The sequence below is a fragment of the Canis lupus genome, chromosome 30 (genome assembly GCF_003254725.2).
Source record: "Canis lupus dingo isolate Sandy chromosome 30, ASM325472v2, whole genome shotgun sequence".
NCBI lineage: Eukaryota > Metazoa > Chordata > Mammalia > Carnivora > Canidae > Canis > Canis lupus.
In genome coordinates, this window is record NC_064272.1 from 39,602,816 (window position 1) to 39,625,387 (window position 22,572).

The following is a 22,572-nucleotide window of genomic DNA, read 5'->3' on the forward strand; positions in this document are numbered from 1 at the left end:
CACTTCACAACAGCAAAGATGGAGACGGGAGAGAGGTAGGCAGATGCTGTCAATTCTATCAGAAAAGAGCTTCAGGTTTTCCCAAATATTCATTAAGGGCTCATTAAGCCCCCTGATGCCAGGTGTGCCACAGAGGACACAACTTTATTCTGAGAAAAAATTAACAGAATAGGTAGCTGACCTCCTCTCTCACAAGTAAAACTAATTTTTTTAAAAAGAAAGAAAAGCTGTCTGTGGGTAAGGGCTAGGAAAACACAAATTCCTCATCTTTTCACTTTTCTTGTTCCCCCCAAAGGTAAATAACTTGGTCTCCAGAATAAGAATAAAACTGACAATTTAGGTACAGACAAATACGAACCAAGTAAGATTTTACTTTCAGTATAACATATTGAGCTCTACCATTGATAACTAACCAGCTCTAATGCTGATTTTCAACCTGTGTAATTCTTAGGATTATTTCTAGCACCAAACAGCAAGACCACATTTACTACAATAGCAACTGAAATGTCAGGTATACATTCAATTGTAACATGATTCTTGTATCAAAAAAGAAAAACAAAAACAAAAACAAAATAACAATATGCAGCAAGAATAATTAAAGGTTGAAGAACACTCACTACCCAAATACAAGAATGGATAAGATAATGTATAATTTAACAAAACCTATGCTAAATTCAAGGTTTATCTGGGAGATCAAAGAAAAACAAACAAACGTATAAAAAGATAGGACATTTCATTTTTAATCAGTCAAAAATGAAGAGTTCTGGACAATGTCAAATTCCACACACCATAATGCTATAGTTACACATTAAATATAATTACTATCTATACATATGCAAAAATATAAAGTTCTATTTCATACAATAAAACCCTTTATAGAAACCATTTTAAAAGTAAGCAGAACTTCTCAACATTAAAAATGTGAGGTATAAGTCCTTCTAAAGGTTCCTTTAAAGGTTTTAAAATAAAATGCTAAATCTAAAAACAATGTCCTTTCTGTCAGTTCCCAAGTTAAACCTACTTAAAAGAAAAATTGATAGCTCAGTCACGTACTATTTAAATAATATTGTTCAGGCATCTCTAAAATCCTCCATTTTTTTCAAGTATGGAAATAGAACTCAAATATCCCACAATACAGTACTAACAGATGGAATATTTAGGGAAGATTTTGTTGTCATATGGCACAATATTGTTTTATTTCAATACATTTTGAAATAAACACCAGGTTTGGTTTGGTTTTTCTTTTAAAAAGGCCAAAATTACAATCTACATTTAAGATAATTTTGACTGTGGTTAAGACTTGAGTGTAAAATATAACATCAGTATTTTATCACAAAGTAAAGCTGGTAACTTAATTATAAAAGAAGACAGTATTCTATTCAGATCTACCCAGGGATTAAAGCTCATCATGATAGAAATATTCATCGTGAAGCTGTCTGCCATAATCTGTGGCTTCACTGGTAAGAAACAAGTCCTGGTTCTCCAGAATCTCTGCTTCAGAGAGCTTTCTGTCACTGTTCAAATCCATTTCATCAATTAGGTGAAGAGCCTTTAAAACAAAACAAATCAAGTATAATTAGTATTTTCAGCAGGATGTTCATGTTTCAATGTGATTTGATTTGTCAGTCATTTAGGTATGCTAAGTACTCACTGCTGAGTATCTCAAACTATTATTTATTATAACTGGGGCTGTCTACAGCTTTTCTCATTATCCCCTTTCTAAATTTCTGCTAGGTTCTGCCTCCATTCCACACTCAACTCCAATTTAGGATATCTCAAGGTTAAGGCAAATTAATATAACCCACTTTGGGCCCCTACAGGTAAATGATAAACTTTTATTATTTAAATCACTGTACGATCAAATTAATACATGATATAATCTTAACTTCCTTGTCTCCTTGACAATCTAAAACAGGTGACAGATTTAAGTCAAGAAACAGCAATGCACACATCCTAAATAAACAACTGCATTACTTCTTTCTTCAGCTTAAGGCTTTGAACTTCCTACCAATAGCACTGAATCTGGGGCGGGGGCGGGGGGAGAGGAGGAGATACAGTCCCTTCGTAACACTCACCTCTTCTTGGGCAATGCCCTGATTATTGGGTACTACCCAAGACAACAGCTCTTGGGGGTCAAGTCTGCCATCATTATCTTTGTCATAATCATTCAGGAACCTATCTTTCTCAACCAGTATCCACTCTGGATCTTCATTTGCTGCTTAATAGAAAAAATAAAACACGATATGCATACACAATATAACATGTATCCAATAAGAAGTTTGGTACATCCCCGGCATAAAGGAAATGAACTTAAAGCTTGCTACATAAAGGAAGCCCAATGAAACAGATCTACTTACCTGAAAAGTCCTGACATAAGTACACACTATATAATTTTCAAAAGTGACACCTAAGTCTAAACGACTTAGGGTTTATAAATTGATGTGTCTTATCACAAACTATCACTCCTTGTGATAGTAGTTTTGCCACAGTTGAGCTGGGTTATGTTTTTATGTACATCGTGTGACTATATAAAGCTTTCTACATGTGCTTATCAAGAAAACCATGTATGATTTTAAAGCGAAATTTGCAGTAACGGTTGCTTTTAGACAATTCTGAAAAGACAGCTGTGAAGAGAAAAAGCTGCATATGCAAACTCCTCATATTTTAAACACTCAGTGAGACACCTTCCACAGTCTATAGCAGTATTTATAGTATTTTGTGTCTTTCTTTTAAGATCTACATGCAAAGGTACAGGATTTTGTTTAAAAACATCAACCTTTACTTCTTCAATCATTTGAACTGAACATTACATTATATTTGTTAGAAAAGGGAGAAAAATGTTTGAATCCAGATGTGAACTAAAAGTGAGCAAGACAGATTCTCACATAAGCTGGTTAAGTCCTACTGTTTTGCTTGTATTATATTGAACCTGGTAGAACAAGCAGAAATCAGGTGCAGGTCCTCTTGGTCCACTTCCCTCTGTCACACAGAGCTCTCGATGGGCAAGACTGTCTCTCAGTTTCTTTCTTTTTTAATTCCATGCTTTATTTCCTCCTTCCACACACCCAGGGTACTTACTCGGATCCCGTCTGTAGTCACCAAGAAATTCTTCTAAACTAACAAATCCATCACCATTTTTATCATGTTCTTCTAAAGCTTCCTGAATGACAAATTCCTATTGCATGTTCATAAAAAGACAAAGTAAAACAATTAGTCACAAAATTTTCCCACCACCATCTGAATCTATTCCAGTATGGACTTCTTTAGGAGTATTCATTTTTGTTGTCTACTCTTGCAAAACAATCTAGATAAACAATGGGATTTAGAGGGAGGAATAAAACCACAAATATCGAATAGCTTTAAATTCAACATTTTTAAGCTTCTACTGTGGAGAAGAACTCCACTTTGCCCTCCTAAACAACCTGGGCCCTAAAGTCACACTATTTTCTACATGTTCCCCTTCTTCTCCAGAAGGACACTTCTTACTACCCTGGTCTTCCTTAACTTCACTTTCCCTCCAGTCCATTAACAACCCCAAAAGAACCCTTATCTTAGATCCCTTTGCAAAGAACTATTGTTCTGCCTCCCGATGTAAATCAAAGGTGCCAGTCCCCCATAAACCTACACCTTCTTGCTTCCTCTTCCACCAAATCTATGCCATCTACCCCAAACTGCCCCAGATCTGTTTCTCATTCTTATCATGGCTTCTTATCAACCAGTCCTCTCTAACCCAAAGATTACATGCTTTCTAGTTATACTTGACCCAAGATGACCTGTTTAATGATCAGCCTTTTCAGTACTTTCCTTATTATCTTCCTATATCTTCTTCTACCTTTTCTTACTTTGCCAGTTTCCACCCTGCACAGCAGACCCACATCATGGTCTCCTTTATTCCAGAATCATAAAGTCTAAAAGAAAGAGAAACAGAAATATAAACCTAATCCTTATAAATTAATTTTTTCTCATTTCAGTGGGCTCTCATTGTAGCTTGGAAGTCTGTCTATGCCTCAGTTTCCCTAACATGCTCTAAAGCTGTTTTTTGAAAATTCCACTTTGAGTCTTACTGCAATGCTCTCTAAATACTCTCTTGGCAAAGACCTGTGCATTTTTCCAAAAAAGGTAATGCCTGTTAACCAGCATTGCATTCTCATCTTTAATTACCTCTATTTTTATGCCTATTTCTCTCATCCTTCTCTCAATATCAGGAGTTAAAGTTATCCTTCCCCCTTCTCTAGGGTGAGGCTCCCAACAGTCTTCCTAGATCCCAAACTTGCTCATTTCCTGAGTGCTTTCTTTCCCTCTTAACTCTGGCCTCTTCTAAAGCGCCAATCACTTCTCTGTTAGCTCCTTCTTCTATACCTTTAAACACATCTTATCTTGGTTTCTTTTCTTCCATGCCAGATGTCTTATAGCTTCCATTGACCCTTCTCATTTCCTCACTACCTGCTGCTACCCAAACACCTTTCGATCTAGACTCTACCATCACAATTGTAACAAAATTATATTCTCAAAGTCTCCAATTCTAGCCAAACCCAAGGGTTTCCTTTACATCTGTATAAAATAACACTTAAATACAAGTTGTTAGCTTCTAAAACATCAAATGTTACAGATTTTATATATAGAAATCAGGAGATCTTAACTGGAGATCCAAAGATGACTTTTGGAGAATGTGAAAATCTCCTGAAATTATAATTCCATATTTTGTATGATCATATGTGATTTTTTGGTAGAGTCCAGAAATATAATAATAAAAATAATTTATTATTTTTGTGAGAGAGTGCATGCACAGGAATCCGACTGTGAGGATGGAGGGGTGTGGGGGAAGGATAGGGGGCAAGGGAGAGAGAATCCTAAGCAGGCTTCACACCAGGGCAGAGCCAGGTGCTAGGCTTGATCTCACAACTCTGAGATCATGACCTGAGCCAAAATCAAGAGTGGGATGCTTAACCTACTGAGCCACCCAGGCACTCCATTTGCTCCTTATTTTTAAAAGAGTCTGTGATCCAATAGAAGTTAAGAATCACTAATTAAAATGATGATTCCTCCATTCAAGTAATCCTCTTGGGAAACAACAGGCTTATTTCAATAATGTTGCCATGGTTCAAAGAAATTTTGGAACTGCATGAATGAAAGTATCTCTAAATTCTAATTTTTAAGCCAAAGTAAAATTACCTGGTTGATCTTACACCCTGCTTTTTCCTTTATCAAATATAGCCTTAAATGTAAAAAGGTATACACCAAAACAAATTAAGGTAAATACGAATTAAGAAGCTGCTCTGAGATACCACTTTATGGTCACACCTCTTATGTGCTATAATCAACTCCAACTGGGCACAACCGAAGAATATCCTTTCCCATCCTGACACACCCCATTCTGTCAACGGTACTACCATTTCAATCATTTTACACAAGCTCAAAACCTCAGTCATTTCTGACTCTTCCTGTGCTTAGTCAACATTCCTGCTTGCGCTCTCTTCAAAATATTGTTCATGGAGCACCTGGGTGGCTCAGTGGTTGAGCATCTGCCTTTGGCTCAGGTTGTGATCCGGGGTCCTGGGATCGAGTTCTGCTTTGGGCTCCCTGCAGGGAGCTTCCTTCTCCCTCTGGCTATGTCTCTGCCTCTGTTCATTCATTCTCATGAATGAATAAATAAAATCTTTTTAAAAAACCCCAAAAGGATGCCTGGGTGGCTTAGGAGTTGAGCGTCTGCCTTTGGCTCAGGGCATGATCTTGGGGTCCTGGGATGGAGCCCTGCATTGGGCTCCCTATAGGGAGTCTGCTTCTCCCTCTGCCTGTCTCTGCCTCTGTGTTTCTCATAAATAAATATAAAATCCTTAAAAAAAACAACAACCAAAAAACAACAACAAAATATTGTTCATGTCCATTTCATTCCATTGCCACATCGTACTCTGGGGCCACAGTACATTATGTCCAAATTATTTCACTGCTTTCATCGGTCATTCCCATCCCCAGTCTTCAATTATTCCTTAATTCCCCAGAGAACCAATATCCAGCATGCTCTGCCCTGCCATGCTAGGTAGGGTTCAATTAGCTTGTCTCAATGCTGGCATTTAAACAAACTGCACCCAACACTATTCTAAAATTAATTCTGTTTTTTGTGCCAAGCAAGAAATCAGAAGCCCCAGTGGCCAAAGTGGCGGCAACGGTCATCTCTCACCCCTCAGCTATGGAAAAAAACATTATCTAGAGCCTTGTTATTCAAGGCAGCAGCTTCTAACCATGACCCTTGTAACATAAAGCTACTACGTCTTCCGTCCCTGAAATATCCAGAGAACCAAGCCATACAACTAGAGGCTGAGGTTAGGCAATAAGCCTCCATATAACTGTTTAGTCTATTTTCTATAAAGCTATTTGCTATATTAGTCTTTTCTCCAACATAATAGTTTCTCTCCTCAAGAAGCTTGCCAAGTTGTGGTAGAGACTAAATTCTGAAGAACTGGTACTTCTTTTAAGTACTAAAGGGATGAGAGGACTCATTATGCTTCTTGCTGCAAATACATTAGCCAGTAGCAGCTGCACCCTCCCACCCAAAACCCTATAAAGAGGCATCCAAAGGACATGTTTTCCCAGATCCAAGGTTTTTGCAACTGATGCTGCAAATGAAATAGGAAGTACTGATGTTACTGACATTGGAAAGCAGAGAAAACTCTGAAAGCTCCGAAAGGATGAGGAAGGCAATGAAGGTAACGTGGGTATGAGGGAGAAAACAGCCAGGGAGATTTACCTTCTCTCTCCTCATCAGCACCCCTCCTCCCACCTTTCCCACCTCTAATCTTTTTTTTTTTTTAATATTTTTTAAAATTTTTATTTATTTATGATAGTCACAGAGAGAGAGAGAGAGAGAGAGAGAGAGAGAGAGGCAGAGACACAGGCAGAGGGAGAAGCAGGCTCCATGCACTGGGAGCCTGATGTGGGATTCGATCCCGGGTCTCCAGGATCGCGCCCTGGGCCAAAGGCAGGCGCCAAACCGCTGCGCCACCCAGGGATCCCTCCCACCTCTAATCTTAAGTGGGGAGAACTCTGGATCTTGTCTCTTAAAATTCCAGTTGTCATACAATTCATCTTAATGACTTAGATAAAAACAGGTTTTAAAGTTTTGGTCACTCAAGAATTCGCTCAAAACACTTCTTCCTTACCGTCATATAATCAACTTCTTCAGGATGCTCAAAAGCAATAAATTCTTCAAGATTCAAACCAGGACTTGAATCTTGGTTTGCTTTCTCAAATCGCTTCTTGTCCTTTAAATGAAGCTTTGAAAATTAAACATTGGACATGATTAAGGTCTCATCCATGTGGAAACATCATTATACATACTTTGAAAATGACATGTGAAATCTAAAGTACATTCTCATACATTATTTCATCTTCACATTATCCCTTGGAAGGTAGTTAGAAAAATAACAAACATTTAGAGTCAGAGATGCAGGTCTGAATTCCAGCAATGCCACTTACCAGCAAAATAAGGGCATTTTGCTTAAGTTAGGGCAAATTGCTTAACGCTTCTAGTTTCCTCAAATATAAAATCAGGATAAAAATGTCTATTAAATAACTGGGATGAGGATCTTTATCAAACAATTAGAAAACCTTAGCATTTAAATATGTAATGTGTTACATATTATTATTACTGATAGAAAATGGAAATTAAATGGTTTATTGAGAGGGGTGTCAGAGGGGACGCCTGGGAGGTACAGTGGTTGGTGTCTGCCTTTGTCTCAGGGTGTGACCCCGGGATCTCGGGATCAAGTCCTGCATTGGGTTCCCTGCAGGGAGCGTCCTTCTCCCTCTGTGTCTCTGCCTCTTTTTATCTCTCATGAATAAATAAATAAAATCTTAAAAACTAAAAAATAGGGCAGCCCAGGTGGCTCAGCAGTTTAGCACCGCCTTCAGCCCAGGGCGTGATCCTGGAGACCCGGGATCGAGTCCCATATCAGGCTCCCTGGATGGAGCCTGCTTCTCCCTCTGCCTGTGTCTCTGCCTCTTTCTCTCTCTGTGTCTCTCATGAATAAATAAATTTTAAAAAATTAAAAAAAAAAAAAAAAACCTAAAAAATAATCGCAGTTTTTTTGAGTGCCCGAAAAGCAATAAATTCAGACTACATATTAATTCTTCACGTCATTTTCCTTCCTTCCTTCCTTTCTTTCTTTTCTTTTCCCCTTCCTTCCTTCCTTCTTCTTTTCTTTCTTTCTTTCTTTCTTCATGAGAGACACAGAGAGAGGCAGACATAGGCAGAGGGACAAGCAGGCTCCCTATTGGGCTCCCAATGTGGGACTCGATCCCAGGCATCCCACCCGATCCCAGGCATCCCACCCAATCCCAGGCATCCCACCTGGAGCAGAAAGCCAATGCTCAACCACTGAGCCACCCAGGCGTCCCTTGATATGTCATTTTCAAATTGTTTCTGGTCCTTGGAATGACTTTGCAAAAATGTTAACAGGTTTTAGAAAAATAGTCCTCATTTAGGAATATTTTTGGTATACGTATCTAATATTTGGAAGCCTACTCTTGGTAATCTCTTTATAGTCCTAATAATTATGTATGCTCAGGCATAAACACATCAAAAGCTGAAGAGGACCTATTTTGAAGTTAAGTAAACACACTTTTCTACTTTCTCACCCACCTTTCTTTTTCCTTTTTGTAAAGTATGCTCAAGAAGTAAATCAAGTAGCAGCTATTAGAGACAAGGCTGCTTTTAATGCATTTCTCAAAGGTAATTCTGTAATCAAGAGCCTTGGAAGCCAATAGTGCTATACTGCTAATCCTCCGTAAATTCCATTTTGAGTATTACTGGGAAGAACTCTCTTTTCTATAAACTGTATGTATTAAACAGCACTTTAAAAAAAAATACACACCATTTCAAATATTTTAGGAGCTTGTAATTTATGTGTTTCACTGTTGAGAAGAAATGCTCTTTTCAGTTTTCTAGAATAGAGGTTAGTTAGGTAGCAGTCATTTACTGAAACACTAGTTCTTTTACAATGACTGATTTACTCTTCCCCCAAAGAATTAATCTTTTAAACCATCCAGATTCCACTAGCCAGTTACACTTACCAAATCATGACAGAAAAAGAACAAATTTGTTTCCAAATAGCTGCTTTTAACTTAACGTTTCTTAATTTCAAATAACTAGACCAAATAATTTACACTTCATGTTTAGGGGTTTAACATGGGGAAAAGTAGACAAACTAGAATTTGAGGTACTTTGTTGAGTCAATCAAGTTCTTTTTGAATAAACCACCATTCAAAATACTAAGTGCTTAGATTTCCTTATGAAAGAACCCTTCAGTTTGGAGCAAAAAGGTCCACGTTTCAGCAGTGGGAGCTGAATTTGGCCAAATTTGCCTATGGAAAGAAAGGATCTCTTTCAGCAAGCTCAGATTGGTTTTTAAAAAAAATTAAGGAAAGTAATTTTCTGGTTCACATTTCTAAGATTTTTAAAATAAAATGAAATAAGATTTTTATTCATGTTCATTTGAAGAAAACAATTTAAGAGCAACTCAAAGAAGCCAATATAGACTTTCTAAAATGCCGAAAGATAACAAAAAGGCTGTCAGTTTCATAAAATCTTAGCACACTTTTTTTCTTCTGTGTAAAAATATTGTATTCTAGTGGAGAGTAGTAGAAAGTGCTACCTACATACAGTAGTAAAAAGGTAGAAATGACCATCATCATTTATTTTTATATTGTAACAGAAACTTGTGAGGTACAAAACTGCCATCTTTTGGCAGACTAATGATTTTACATGAGGAAATATATTAACACCTGATACCACAAAAGTCTAGGCCTTAAAGATCCTGACTAGCCGCATGCCAGGTTATATCTCACATAAATAAATGTTGCTTGTACACGCGCCATCAACAGCTGGCTTTGGAAGTCACACCAATTGAACTTTTGCCAGGTAGGTCCCCAAACTTTAGTTATCCTGCTTCAAAGTGCTGACTATACTTGTTCATCATACATAAAGAACTGCTTTTTCAGACATTTCACAGCATAAGAGGCTTGTTATTACAGGTTGTCGCTATTCTCTACATGGAAACTTACTAAAAATAAGGTAAAATTCAGGCTTCAAACTTTTTAGGCTTTTAAAAGACTTGAGAGAGAGAGAGAGAGAGAGAGAGAGAGAGAGAGAGAGAAAACACAGTGGGGGGTGGGGCAGGGGAGCAGGAGAAACAGACTCCTGGCTGAGTGCAGAGCCCAACAGGGGGCTCCATCTTAAGACCCTGAGACCACAACCTGAGCTAAAAGCAAGAGTTGGAAGCTTAACTGAATGATCCACCCAGGTGCCTCTTTGTTGTTATTGTTTTTTTTTTATTAGGCTTCCATATAGAAAAATTTCCTTTCCTTTAGATATTCAATTACTTTTGATGATTAGTTACGGTATAATGTTAGTACTCTGTTAACTTTGATTAACACTGATTCATTCTTCATCCTTGCTTTTTTATTTTGAAGAATAATGTGGAAGTTTCTGAGTTCATCTTTATACCCCACGTCTACTTTTAGGGGGTTATTGATATCAAATTCTAATAAAGCATTATGATTAGAATTTTATGTAGAGACATGAAGAGAGACATGAGATAATATCTTACTTAGAGATATTCCTGGGTTGTCAAAGAATAATCATCAATAAGGACTCAAAAAGTTAAAGTGGCCAATATGATTCTAAGATAAGTAGCATGTACAATGATAAATATGGCCACACACAAACTAAAAGGCATATAGATACTACAATGGGATAATTAAGGAATGTAAGAGGCTCAACTGTTTTCCTAGCACTCTTGACTAATATTTTGGGAATAACAGTTTGCAACAAGGTGTTTGGTTTTATTTTTTCCACATATAAAAAACTATCTTTTCAAAAACTGTCTTTATAATGGGGTGCCTGGGTGGCTCAGTCAGCTAAGTGTCTGAATCTTGATTTTGGCTCAGGTCATGATCTCAGGGTCCTGGAATTGAGCCCTGTATCAGGCTATGCTCTCAGGGGGAGTCTGCTTGTCCCTCTCCCTCCCTCCCTCCCTTTCTGCCCCTCTCCCTTCATGTTCTTTCTCTCTTTAAAATAAATAAAATAAAATCTTAAAAAAAAAGTTGCCATGGTTACCTCTGAAATATAAAAGTATCGAACGAAACAGCAATTTTTCTTTTTTAAGATTTTATTTATTCATGAGACACAGAGAGAGAGGCAGAGACACAAGCAGAGGGGGAAGCAGGCTCCACGCTGGGAGCCGGATGTGGGACTCCATCCCCGGATGTGGGACTCCATCCCCGATGGGGATCACGCCCTGAGCCAAAGGCAGACACTCAACTGCTGAGCCACCCAGGTGTCCTGAACTAGCAATTTCTTAAGCTTGTAGTCCTTTGTCTTGAAAAGTTCCTACAAATTACTAAATTAAAAATTCTTATTAATTCCTAAATCAAAATTGTCTTCCTCATCTTTGCTTAAGAAGCATTAGAACAAGACAACTTTTAATTTTGACAAATTAAACCACGAGAATCAACAGAACTCATAGTGATACTAAATCTCCAAAAACTTGTTATTTTAAATGGTGTACCCTCTATGGAAGACCATATGGCAGTTCCTCAAAAAACTGAAAACAGAATTACTATATGATCCAAAAATTCCATTTTGGGGTGTATACCCAAAAGAATTAAAATCAGGGTCTTAAAGAGGTATTTGTACACCCATGTTCATAGCAGCATTATTTACAATAGCCAAAAAGTTGAGGCAACCCAACTATCCATCAGTAGATGGATAAAGTGTGATATATACACACGATGGAATATTACTCACATATTACTCAATCTTAAACTCTTTAAAAATAGAAATGCGCCTCTATTGTCTTAGTAACTACGATAGGAAACTGTTCAATTATAACAAAAGATAAAATATTGAGATACATATTCAAAACACGCTAAAAAGCAATTCTGGAAATGAGGACAAATGATGAGAAAAACAGATGCAAAGATAGTTTAGGTAGTGCAGAAAAAGAGGCCAAAATATGGCCAGAAAGGAAACCATCAAAATGACCACTGAAGTGGAACGGGTGATTGCCCAGAGAACAAGGCGATCCCAATCTATGACCTCAGACTCTCTTGTGCTCATTCATGCAGGAAGGAAAAACAAACAGATACGATCAAAAGGAACAGCTTGCGCACACTCACCTGCCTAAACGATTCCTCTTCTGCATCATCCAGAGCAGTGTTCTCATCAAAGTCGATCACACGATCATACATCTGAATGTTGTATTCATCCCACGACACACTACCATCATTGTTTTTGTCATATTCAACAAACTGTTGTTTTGCTTCTTGCATAGCATAATGCTTAAAAGACATCTGAATCCACGAACTGAGTTCGCCTATGAGAATTTCCCAGAACACAAATGAATGTTGACAGTAATTCTGGCATTTACGGAAGTGGATGATGTCTAAACTTTCTCCAAAAGAAAAAATCTCGAGTGTTTTCAAATACTGAGAATTAGTCTAGTTGTATTCATAGAAATAAGAACAGAAAGTGGTGAGAGTGGTTTGGAGTCTTAAGAATATAACAATACGTGATCCAAATAGAATGCAAGCCCCTTGAGTACAGAGTTTGGGTACGTTTTATTCATTGAGGTACTCTAAATGCCTAGAAAGTACCTGGCTCAATAAGTTATTTGTTAAATGAATTGCCAATTGGCCAAAATAGTACTTGACTTTTAAAAATTATCATCCACAAAATTGCAGATAATGTTTGCTAGCTATCACAGATCTCTCAGGAAGTACAAATATGTTAATAACCACCTATTTATTCTAACGTATTAGAAAAAAGTTTTCCATTTATGAAAGTAATAGAAGGGACGCCTGGTTGGCTCAGTGGTTGGGCACCTGCCTTCAGCTCAGGTCGTGATCCCCAGATCCCGGATTGAGTTCTGCATTGGGCTCCCTACGAAGGGCCTGCTTCTTCCTCTGCCTGTGTCACTGCCTCTCTCTCTCAGTCTGTCTTTCATGAATAAACAACAAATCTCTTTTTTTTTTAAGTGATTAAAAAAAAAAAGAAAGTAATATAAAGTTTCCCTCTAAAATAAATTTTATGTTGGATTGAATTAAAACTACACTAAGTAAATAATAGATAGGTAAATGGCTCTGGCCTAAATTGTGGAAAACGTATTGAAGTGACTGAAATTTGAGAAACGTTGTTACAGTGTATGTCCTTCACCCATCATAAAACTTCCCAGGAAATTTTAACAAAAGTATGGGTAGCCATTATGATTTAAGCCCTTTTTGCAACAGCTGTCTTAACTTGGTACCTGAAGACATAGGGGGTAAGTTTCTAAAACTCTAATGTCCACATTCAGATCAACTTAAAAAAACCAGAGATATTTTCTACATTGCATTATAGAAAAAAGGTGGGGGGGCATGAATATTTGCAAGGATAGCAAGCATATACCATCTGGTTTAAAGATATACCATTGGGTTTAAAGAGTGGTACCCCTTTATTGGTCTGGGGGAGGTCAGGTGAATAGAAAAGTAAAGACATTTTGTCACTCCTGAAACTCTAAATTAGGGTAGAATTATAATTATTATGGCAACTGTGCATTGAACAATTATATATCAGGTCCTCTGCATATGTTGTCTCTGATCTTCAAAACAGGCAGTTCTAATTATTTTCCATTTCCATTTCTAATTTCTTTTACACCTCAAGAAATTACTATTTGGAATTGAGGACTCACAGCCAGTAAGTAGCAGAATCCAGATTCAAACCTAAGTTTGGCTCCAAAGCCCAAACTCCTTCCACTGAATTTAGTTCTCTCGCAAGAGCCTGAGCCCAGTCCTGGCTCTCAAAATGCAAGGAACTAAGTTCCTTTTAACTTTAAAAAGTTTATTATTAAATATTTGAATATTTACAGGCCCTTACAGAGAGGTACTACAAAGTCTTCCAAATCAATTTCTTCTGTGTTTGTGCTAGTGTAATCAAAGATAAACAGACCTATTCTCAGAGGGCAACTAGAGCCTAAAGCTCTTGTTTTTATTTTAAGTAGAGAAACCAAAGCCTTAATATTCCTGAGGGCAGCAATTTTAGTGACAACACATCTTAAATTTACCAATTAGTTTGCAATTTTCTCTCCAGCAGCTTTAGTCCTTAGACGGTGAGCAGCATTTAACTAAGAATTATAGCAAAATAGGGATCCCTGGGTGGCTAGTGGTTGAGCGTCTGCCTTCAGCCCAGGGCATGATCCTGGAGTCACGGAATTGAGTCTCCATGGAGCCTGCTTCTCCCTCTGCCTGTGTCTCTGCCTCTCTCTCTGTGTGTCTCTAATGAATAAGTAAATAAAATCTTAAAAAAAAAAAAAGAACTATAGCTGGAAAAATCCAATTATAGTTGGAAAGATCAACTTGGGGGACGCCTGGGTGGCTCAGTGGTTGAGCACCTGCCTTTGGCTTGGGGCGTGATCCCAGGGTCCTGGGATCCAGTCCTGCATCAGGCTCCCTGCATGGAGGCTGCTTCTCCCTCTGCCTGTGTCTCTGCCTCTCTCTCTCTCTCTCTGTGTGTCTCTCATGAATAAATAAATAAAATCTTAAAAAAAAAAAAAAAAGGAAAGATCAACTTGGAAAGTTGATAGGGTTCACCACTTGAATTAAGCCTCTTAACGAGGAGAAAGAGTTGTGCAGCAAATGAGCACTCTTAATATTCTGTGCATCTCATTTCTAACTGGAGAACCTACCTAAGATCGCTCAGACCTTTTTTTTTTAAAGTAAGCTCTATGTGCAACGTGGGGCTGGTTCTCAAGAATTGCTCTCTCCACCAACTAAACCAGCCAGGTTCCCTTCAGACCTTTTTTTTTTAGACTTTTTTTTTTTTTTTTATGTGAAGGATATTTACAAACTGAATTACGAGCACGAAGTCTGCATTCTAGTCCTGGCTTTGCACCTCATTTTAGAAAGGCACTCACCCCTCTGGACTCCAGCTCCTTCAGCTCTACAAAGAGAGGCGGACAAGAGGATTCTAAGGCCCCTACCAGCTCTGATAATCTGCGATAAACGTAAATCCACATGCAACAGGTCTTTTTTCTTTCTTTCTTTCTACTTCTAAAAAAAAAAAAAAGATGCAAACCCTTACATTCCTAATGAAGCCTATGTCAAGGGGCCAACGAATCACGTAATGCCATAAGCGGTCTCATCAGCGGACACTGATGCAAGTCAGGAGGGGCAGGGTGCTTGTTCAGTGGACAACCTGCACACACGGACCGGGCCAACGAGGTGTGCGTATTCCTGGGGGAAGCGCCGACTGACTGACTCGGGACCTACGTGCACAGATTTCCGGACATGAACCCACTGAACCCCCTGCGGTCCGCTGCGGCGCTGGCAACCTGCGCGCGACAAGCAGCCCCGCTGCGCGCCCCACAAAGGGCTCCTCCATTGTTAGCCGTGCGGGACGCCCTTACTTTCGGTGAGAAAGCCGTCGGAGTCCAGGTCAATTTTCTGGATGATCGACTTCAGCCTCTTGTGCTGCTCTTCGGGGGAGAGTTTCACGTACTCGTCGACTTCTTCCTTTGGGGGCGAAGGCGACACGGGGGGCGTCAGCGGCGGGCAAGATGGAGGAGGAGCAGGGCTCGCCGCAGCCCCCGCGCCCGGCGTGGGGCGACCCGCCGCGACCCCGCGGCCCCCGCTTCCCGCGCCGCCCGCGCCGCCCGGCCGCCCCCCGGCCCCGCCGCCCCCGCGTCCCGGGACAAAGCCCGCGGCAGCCGCGGCGTGCGAGCCCCCCGGGCCGGGCCTCACCTGGCCGCCCAGCAGCGCCTCCCGGTCGTAGTCGCTGCGGTGCTCGCCCTGCGGGTAGTGCAGCTCCTCGGCGTCCCCGGCCCCCGCGGCCGCCAAGCACAGCAGCAGCAGCCCCAGCGCCGCGGGCCTCGAGCCCAGCCGCATGGCGCCGGCCGCCGCGGACACACAGGCGACGAAGGAGAGCGGCGGGGCTCGGGCTCGGGCTCGGGCTCGGGCCCGCGGCGGCGGAGGGGGCGCGCGGGGAGCACAGGCCCAACGACGCCTGCGGTGGCGGGGCCGCCCGGGCCGGGGTAAGTATAGGGCGCGGCGGGGGGCGGGGCGCAAGGCCGCGCCGCTGATTGGGCCGCCCGACGCCGGGGGCGGGCCGAGGTGGGGGGCGGGGCGCAGGGCCGCGCCGCTGATTGGGCCGCCCGACGCCGGGGCGGGCCGCGGCGCAAGGCCGTGCCACTGACTGGGCCGTCCGACGCCGGGTCGGGCCGCGGCGGGGGCGGGGGCGCAAGGCCGCGCCGCTGATTGGGCAGCCCGACGCCGGGGGCGGGGCGGGGCGCAAGGCCGCGCCGCTGATTGGCAGCCCGACGCGGGGGCGGGGCGCGGCGCAAGGCCGTGCCGCTGATTGGGCCTCCCGACGCCGGGGGCGGGCCGCGGTGGGGCTGGCGGGGGCTGCCGGGAGCGGAGACCCCGGCTGCGGCCGTGGCACTGCTGCGCGCGGTCCTCCCGCCCTGTCTTCCCGTCAGCAGCGGTGTGGCCGGGACGTCCCTGCCCCGCCCAGGTGTCCATCCGCCTTCGTCGGTGAGAAGGGCTGCAGGTTTGGGTGGGAAACCCGCCGTCCCAAGAACCGCGTTCGCCCCGAGGAGGCGCGTGCGGGACGCCCTTCCCGGTCTCCCAGGTACGCGCTTTGCCCGCTCGGCGGACCGAGCCACTTGTTCCTGATGCTCAGTTTCGTGACTTGAGTTCTGTGACCTTGACCAAGTTACTTGACCTTGGAAAACCCGTTTGCTCCCTGTGTAAAATGGGCGGTAACGAGATGACGCCCGACGGTCGTGAAGGAAAACGGCCTACGGCGCTTCCCACTGAGGGGTCGCCGGGCCGCAGCCGGAGCGCGTTTCCGTCAGGCCTTCCGCACGGGAGCGGGGCCTTCCGGGCCGCCTCAGAGCCTCTGTTTGGATTGCGAGTAGGAATCCTGGTCCAGGCTGAAAGACCGAGGCGGCCACAAATCGGACAGATTTCCCGGGTCGGAATTTTCATTGTTTTTTTTTTTTTTTAATTTTTATTTATTTATGATAGTCACACAGAGAGAGAGAGAGGCAGAGACACAGGCAGAGACAGAAGCAGGCTCCATGCACCGGGAGCCCGACGTGGGATTCGATCCCGGGTCTCCAGGATCGCGCCCTGGGCCAAAGGCAGGCGCCAAACCGCTGCGCCACCCGGGGATCCCTTCATTGTTCTTTTGGTCAGAGACCATTGAAAGGTTTTTCAGAGCGCAGTGAAGTTCAAACGGGATCTTTTCAGTTGTTAGAAAGAGCAAATGCCGAGCAAAGCCTTAAATGTAGGCCTAAATGTAGGCCGTGCCTTAGACTGGATTTCGCTAAAACAAACAAAAGACAAAAAAACAAAAAAGAAATTTTTTTTACTGGGACATTTTATTTATTTGAGAATTTAAAAAAAAATTGGAATTCAATTTGCCAACATATAGCATAACACCCAGTGCTCATCTTGCCTAGTGCCCCCCTCAGTGTATTTATTTAAAGGTTTTATTTATTTATTCATGAGAGACACAGAGAGAGAGAGGCAGAGACACAGGCAGAGGGAGAAGCAGGCTACATGCAGGGAGCCTGATGTGGGACTCGATCCTGGGACCCCAGGGTCATGCCCTGGGCCCAAGGCAGGTGCTCAACCGTTGAGCCACCCAGGGATCACTGGGACTTTTTTTTTTTTTTTTTTAAGATTTTATTTATTTATCCATGAGAGACACAGAGAGAGAGAGAGAGGCAGAGACACAGGCAGAGGGAGAAGCAGGCTCCACGCAGGGAGCCCGATGTGGAACTCGATCCTGGGTCTCCAGGATCACACCCCAGGCTGAGGGTGGCGCCAAAACGCTAAACCACCGGGGCTGCCCTCACTGGGACATTTTAATTTTAACCTCACTTCCGGGTTTTGAGGCAGTCTGTGAAAAAAAAGACAAATGTCCCCAGCTACACTTTGTACCTATTGTTCTCCAGGAAGTACAAGGTAAACTTTGACTAGCTTCTGATGTGATTCCAGTTACAAAAGGTGGGATACAAGGTATTACGGAAGTTCCTGGGATCTGAGTCTCCACGCGTGGAGGTTTTAGGGCAAAGGAAATCTATGATACCTGCAGAGGCAGTGGGGCGAAGAGCCTAAGTGTCTGAGCCTCGGAAGCCTTGGGTTGTCTTCTCTCTGCACCTACACAGGCGGCTCTCCCTCCTTGGGCCTCCTTTGTTCCTCTGTAGGAAAAGGTTTGGGCTAGCTCCCAGGATCTGAATTTGAGATCCTAGGGCGGCTAGGTGGGTCCTTAGTGTTGTGGTAATCTCAAAATCTTGTACAAAGTGTGTGTATGTACATTTCAGGAGAAGAGGTCTATGGTTTTCCCTTTCATCAGAATCTCAAAAGGAAAAAAAAAAAAGAATCTCAAAAGGATCATGTGGCACCCCCTGTAGAAGTGTCAAAGCAACTCTTCATCTCTTAAAATCCACAGTTTTATGATCTCAGCAGTCAGGAATGTGAGGAAGCAGATTATAATAAAGACTATACTCGAGAGGCAAGATCGATGCACTGTCATTACCTATGATTAATCCATTTTATTCAGGGAAAAATAAGTATCTAAAATAAGCAGACTGTTCATCAAAAAAGGGGATTATAAGGATCCAGAGATCAGCTTTCTTGACCTATAAAAGGCATAGCACATAACAAATTGGTTTTTATTTACATTTTGAGGTATAATTGATAGTAAAGTGCACAACTCTTATGTGTACAGCTCAATGAATTTTTAGATGTATAGACACCTGTGAAACCTGCCCAGCACCCCAAAAAATCCCCTTCCTGTTCCCTAGATATCATCTCTGCTAAATGTAGTCACTCTTTTGACCTTCTCATCATAGGTAAGTTTTGCCTGTCCTTAAACTTTATAATGCATCATACAGCATTAAAAATTACTAATCATATGCCCTTCTGCCCTGCTGGAAGGCAGTATGGTACAATGGAAAGAGCACGCACTATCTTGGAATCAAACATACAGAGTTTGAATCAGTCTCCATAGCCCACTCACTATGAAACCTTGAACAAATGGCTTCATCTTTTTTTTTTTTCTTGACACTAAAAACTTGAATAATAAAAAACTGGTAAGTTTTGTGTGTAGAGACTATTAAATAATTTATGTATCTGACCTATAGAAGGGGCTCAAAATTTTTTATTTTTCTTTCTTTCTCCCTAGAAAATTCCTACTCAACCTTCCAGACTCAACACAAATATTTCCTAAAGGAGGCCTTTTCTAACTCCCTGCCTACCAACACTTTTGATCTCCTAGGTCTCTCTGTTTTATCACTGTTCCACCATTGTGCATATTTGTGCTCTGCTACAGCATTTAGCACAATCTACTATGACTCTGTTGACACCTACTACAAGGACGCGGGAGCCTCGAGGTCAGGAAATGTGTGATTGTGCCTGTATTTCACTAGTGCTCCGACTAGTAAGAGGAGCTCAATAAATTTTTGTGGAATTTATTCTGCTGAACTGACATTCTTTTAGAAGTATGTACCATAGGAGAGTTAGTTTGGAAACTATCTAAAGGAGACAGTGTATCGATTTCTTTTGAGTTGGGTAAAATGTGTGTTATAGATGAACAGCGGCTTAAAGAATGAAGCAGTGCTTAACATATATGGTGTGGGCACTTGTGTTATAGGCCAATTCCCATGGGAATGAGTGAGATTTGGCCCAATAAACAGCTGAAGTGGAAAAGCCAACAAACTCAATGAGTTTGTAGCTTTTCCAAAGTTGGGAAACACAAGACAAAGGAACAGACTATAGGGCAGTGAATGAAGGGACAGCTGACTGGATGATCACACAATTAGAGGGATTTTGTTGGTTGTTTAATCTTTTATTAGCCTTTTGAGGAAAGGAGATGTGAAAATCCCAGGGTTATAATGGAGTCCTCAACGGTGACAGAAAATAGGCCGGTGAGTGGGACTGTTATAATACCTAGAAAATATTTTCATTTGTAAGGAGTATCCACAAGTGTGTAAGTGGTCATAAAATCTTAATAACGTATAAGGAGTAATTCCAAGAAATTCAATGTAACTGTTTCTTACCGAATGAGAGTTCCTTAAATTAAACATGAATCTGTCCCAATGATCAAATGTAATGACAGCTCTATCCTCAAATAGAAGCCATTCTCTATATCCGGCAATTCACATTTATGGCCTCAGGCCAGTTACACCCATTGCTGGCCCTAAAAGCGGACCAAGTGGACAGATATGAGTCAGTTGCCTTTCCTGACTTGCTCCCTAAATCCATAGGGTTAAGTGCATATCCTGGTTGACCTGGTGTAATTGTTAATCATGTCACCTTTCACTCTCAAAACTATTCCAGAATAAGGTGATAAATTATGTCACTTTATCTTTGGGCTTCACAATCCAACTGTCTACTCCTTTCCACTTCCCCCTCCCCCCCAGATCCCAGTCTTTATAAGCCTCAGAACCTTTCCCACACTCTTCCCCAGGTTTTCAGCAATAGGTCCTTGAAGTCTTAGTCAAACACAATAGCAGTAAAAATAAAGAGTACAAAGAAGGGAGGGATAAAACTTAGCTAAAGAAGGAAGTGAGACAAGGAGCAAAAGGAGGAGTAAGACTGTAGACTAAGGAGTTTTTGTGACTTATAATGAAATTGATTTTCTTTCAGCATTACTAACTCAGCTCTGAAGACCATTTTATCAGAGGAACTCCAGAACTGATGTGAGCAGAGTGGCTTCTTTGAAAGACAATACTTCCTGAATGTATAAGTTTTGGGTGTTTTAGGGTGAAAACTCAAGATTGCTTTATAGTCACACCATGCTTTCAAGCCTTACATGTTCTCAGATCCAACTAACAGAGAAAACACAGTTGCTATGATTGCAACTCCATCACAAGATGGTGTTCTGGGACTTGCGAGTGATTTGGGCTTCAAATTTTTTGATTCAAGATCAAACTAAGGTCTGTGGGCTTTTGAGGTTGGGTTCTGTCAAAAAAAAAAAAAAAAAAGGTTTGTACTGTGATGTGGTGCAGAAACAAAGGAATTACAAATATAATGAATGCTTGTTTATTTTAGGCCAGTCAGTATATACAAATAAGCAAAAAGAAAAAAGATCACAGATCCCACTTATAAATACCTGCTATTAGCATTGATGTTTAATTTTCCAGAGTTTTTTCCATATGTGTTACATATATTTTTGAAGACAAGATATGCCTTATACAAAAATAAGATACAAAGGAAGCTACTACTATCTACGAAACAGCTTAAGAAAACAGAGGAACATAGCCTAGAATGTCTTATAAGTTCTGGGGACAAGCTAAAATTCCTCACCAGATATCCACATTCCATCTCAGGAATTTCTCAGTGTCATTTCTGTGTATCAAACTTTTGCCTGATAGGCTTTTCCTTGTCTTCTCGTTTTCTTGTAGCATGTCTTCCTCCCCCCGCCTCCCCCCCCACAAATGCTGGTTCATCTAGAGCCATCTCACCTCTAGGAACGTGTAACCTATTTTGGAATCGAGTGTAATAAATTAGACCTTTGAGTCTCCCCCAAAATATGGCTCCTATATTTTACTCATAGTTCCCAAAGTAAAAGGATCTCATGCTCTGACTAAACAACCCTCTTCCCCCAGCACTCAATAGGAGAGTGGAATTGGAACACAGAAGGGCAAGACAGGCATGATTGTATCTGTTATTTATTCTAGTACAGAGGCCAGATCTTAGACTCCTGCTTCCTGTGTCTTCTAAAGAATTCTGCATGTGTACACTGGGAAAAAAAAAAAAAAAACCCTGTATTCTGAAGTTGTTGATTACAATTTTCTATGTATATTAAAAATTGTGTATCAATTTTCTTTTTTTTTTTAAGATTTTATTTATTTATTCATGAGAAACACAGAAAGATAGAGAGAGAGAGAGGCACAGACACAGGCAGAGGGAGAAGCGGGTTCCATGCAAGGAGCCCAAGGTGGGACTCGATCCCGGGTCTCCAGGATCACACCCTGGGCTGAAGGTGGCGCTAAACTTCTGAGCCACCTGGGCTTCCCATGTATATCAATTTTTTATGTATAAATAGGTAACATTTTTTCATTGCAGAGTATGGATCTTTTATATCTGTACTGATACTTGGCTTGTTTTATCAGTGACCGTGAGATGTTTCATAATCTCTTCTGGTTCTCTATAAACTCTTTTAATCATTTAAAAAGCATCTCTAGGTATGCTACTGTGCCTTGGTAAAGAATGAGTATCTCGCTAGGATGATATTTTGTGAGGATAGGTCTCTATGTTTCTTTATTCCTTAAACCAGCAATCATTATATAGTGCTATGTCCCCAGTCAACAGAGTACATGGGTCTGAGAACCAGAGAATAGAAGTAGGAGAAGCCCCACTCACCATCAATGTCAGAAAGCTGTTGGAAGAATTTGGTTTTTTGTCTCTGTAACTTTAGGTCCTATGGCTGTATACCTGCCTTCCAGAAAGAGGATACTTCTACCAGGGAACAAAAAGTCCCACTGAACTTAATACCATGACTACCACTTTGCCACTTTGGGTTCTTTGTAC

The 22,572-nt window shown here is 41.4% G+C and overlaps 1 protein-coding gene and 1 long non-coding RNA gene across 4 annotated transcripts; one reads left to right on the forward strand and one right to left on the reverse strand.

Moving 5' to 3' along the window:
• Window positions 1-716: 716 nt before the first annotated feature.
• Window positions 717-16,036, reverse strand: RCN2 (reticulocalbin 2). 2 transcript variants are annotated; one of them, XM_025472090.3, is made up of 7 exons: window positions 15,772-16,036; window positions 15,438-15,543; window positions 12,175-12,371; window positions 7,158-7,271; window positions 3,079-3,175; window positions 2,076-2,215; window positions 717-1,549 (listed from the first exon to the last, which is right to left on the reverse strand). In XM_025472090.3, exons 1-7 carry the CDS (start codon window positions 15,913-15,915, stop codon window positions 1,397-1,399), a joined length of 951 nt encoding a protein of 316 aa, XP_025327875.1. In that variant the 5' UTR covers window positions 15,916-16,036; the 3' UTR covers window positions 717-1,396. The 2 variants fall into 2 exon arrangements, with proteins under 2 accessions (XP_025327875.1, XP_025327874.1); XM_025472089.3 differs by having other exon boundaries at window positions 2,076-2,218; window positions 15,772-16,035.
• Window positions 16,037-16,407: 371 nt separating this feature from the next.
• On the forward strand, window positions 16,408-21,866 carry LOC112675541 (uncharacterized). Of its 2 annotated transcripts, XR_003145907.3 has the most exons (3): window positions 16,408-16,657; window positions 19,223-19,430; window positions 20,686-21,866. It is a non-coding gene; the product is annotated as an uncharacterized LOC112675541 (long non-coding RNA). The 2 variants fall into 2 exon arrangements; XR_003145906.2 differs by lacking the exon at window positions 20,686-21,866 and having other exon boundaries at window positions 16,416-16,657; window positions 19,223-19,511.
• Window positions 21,867-22,572: the final 706 nt, after the last annotated feature.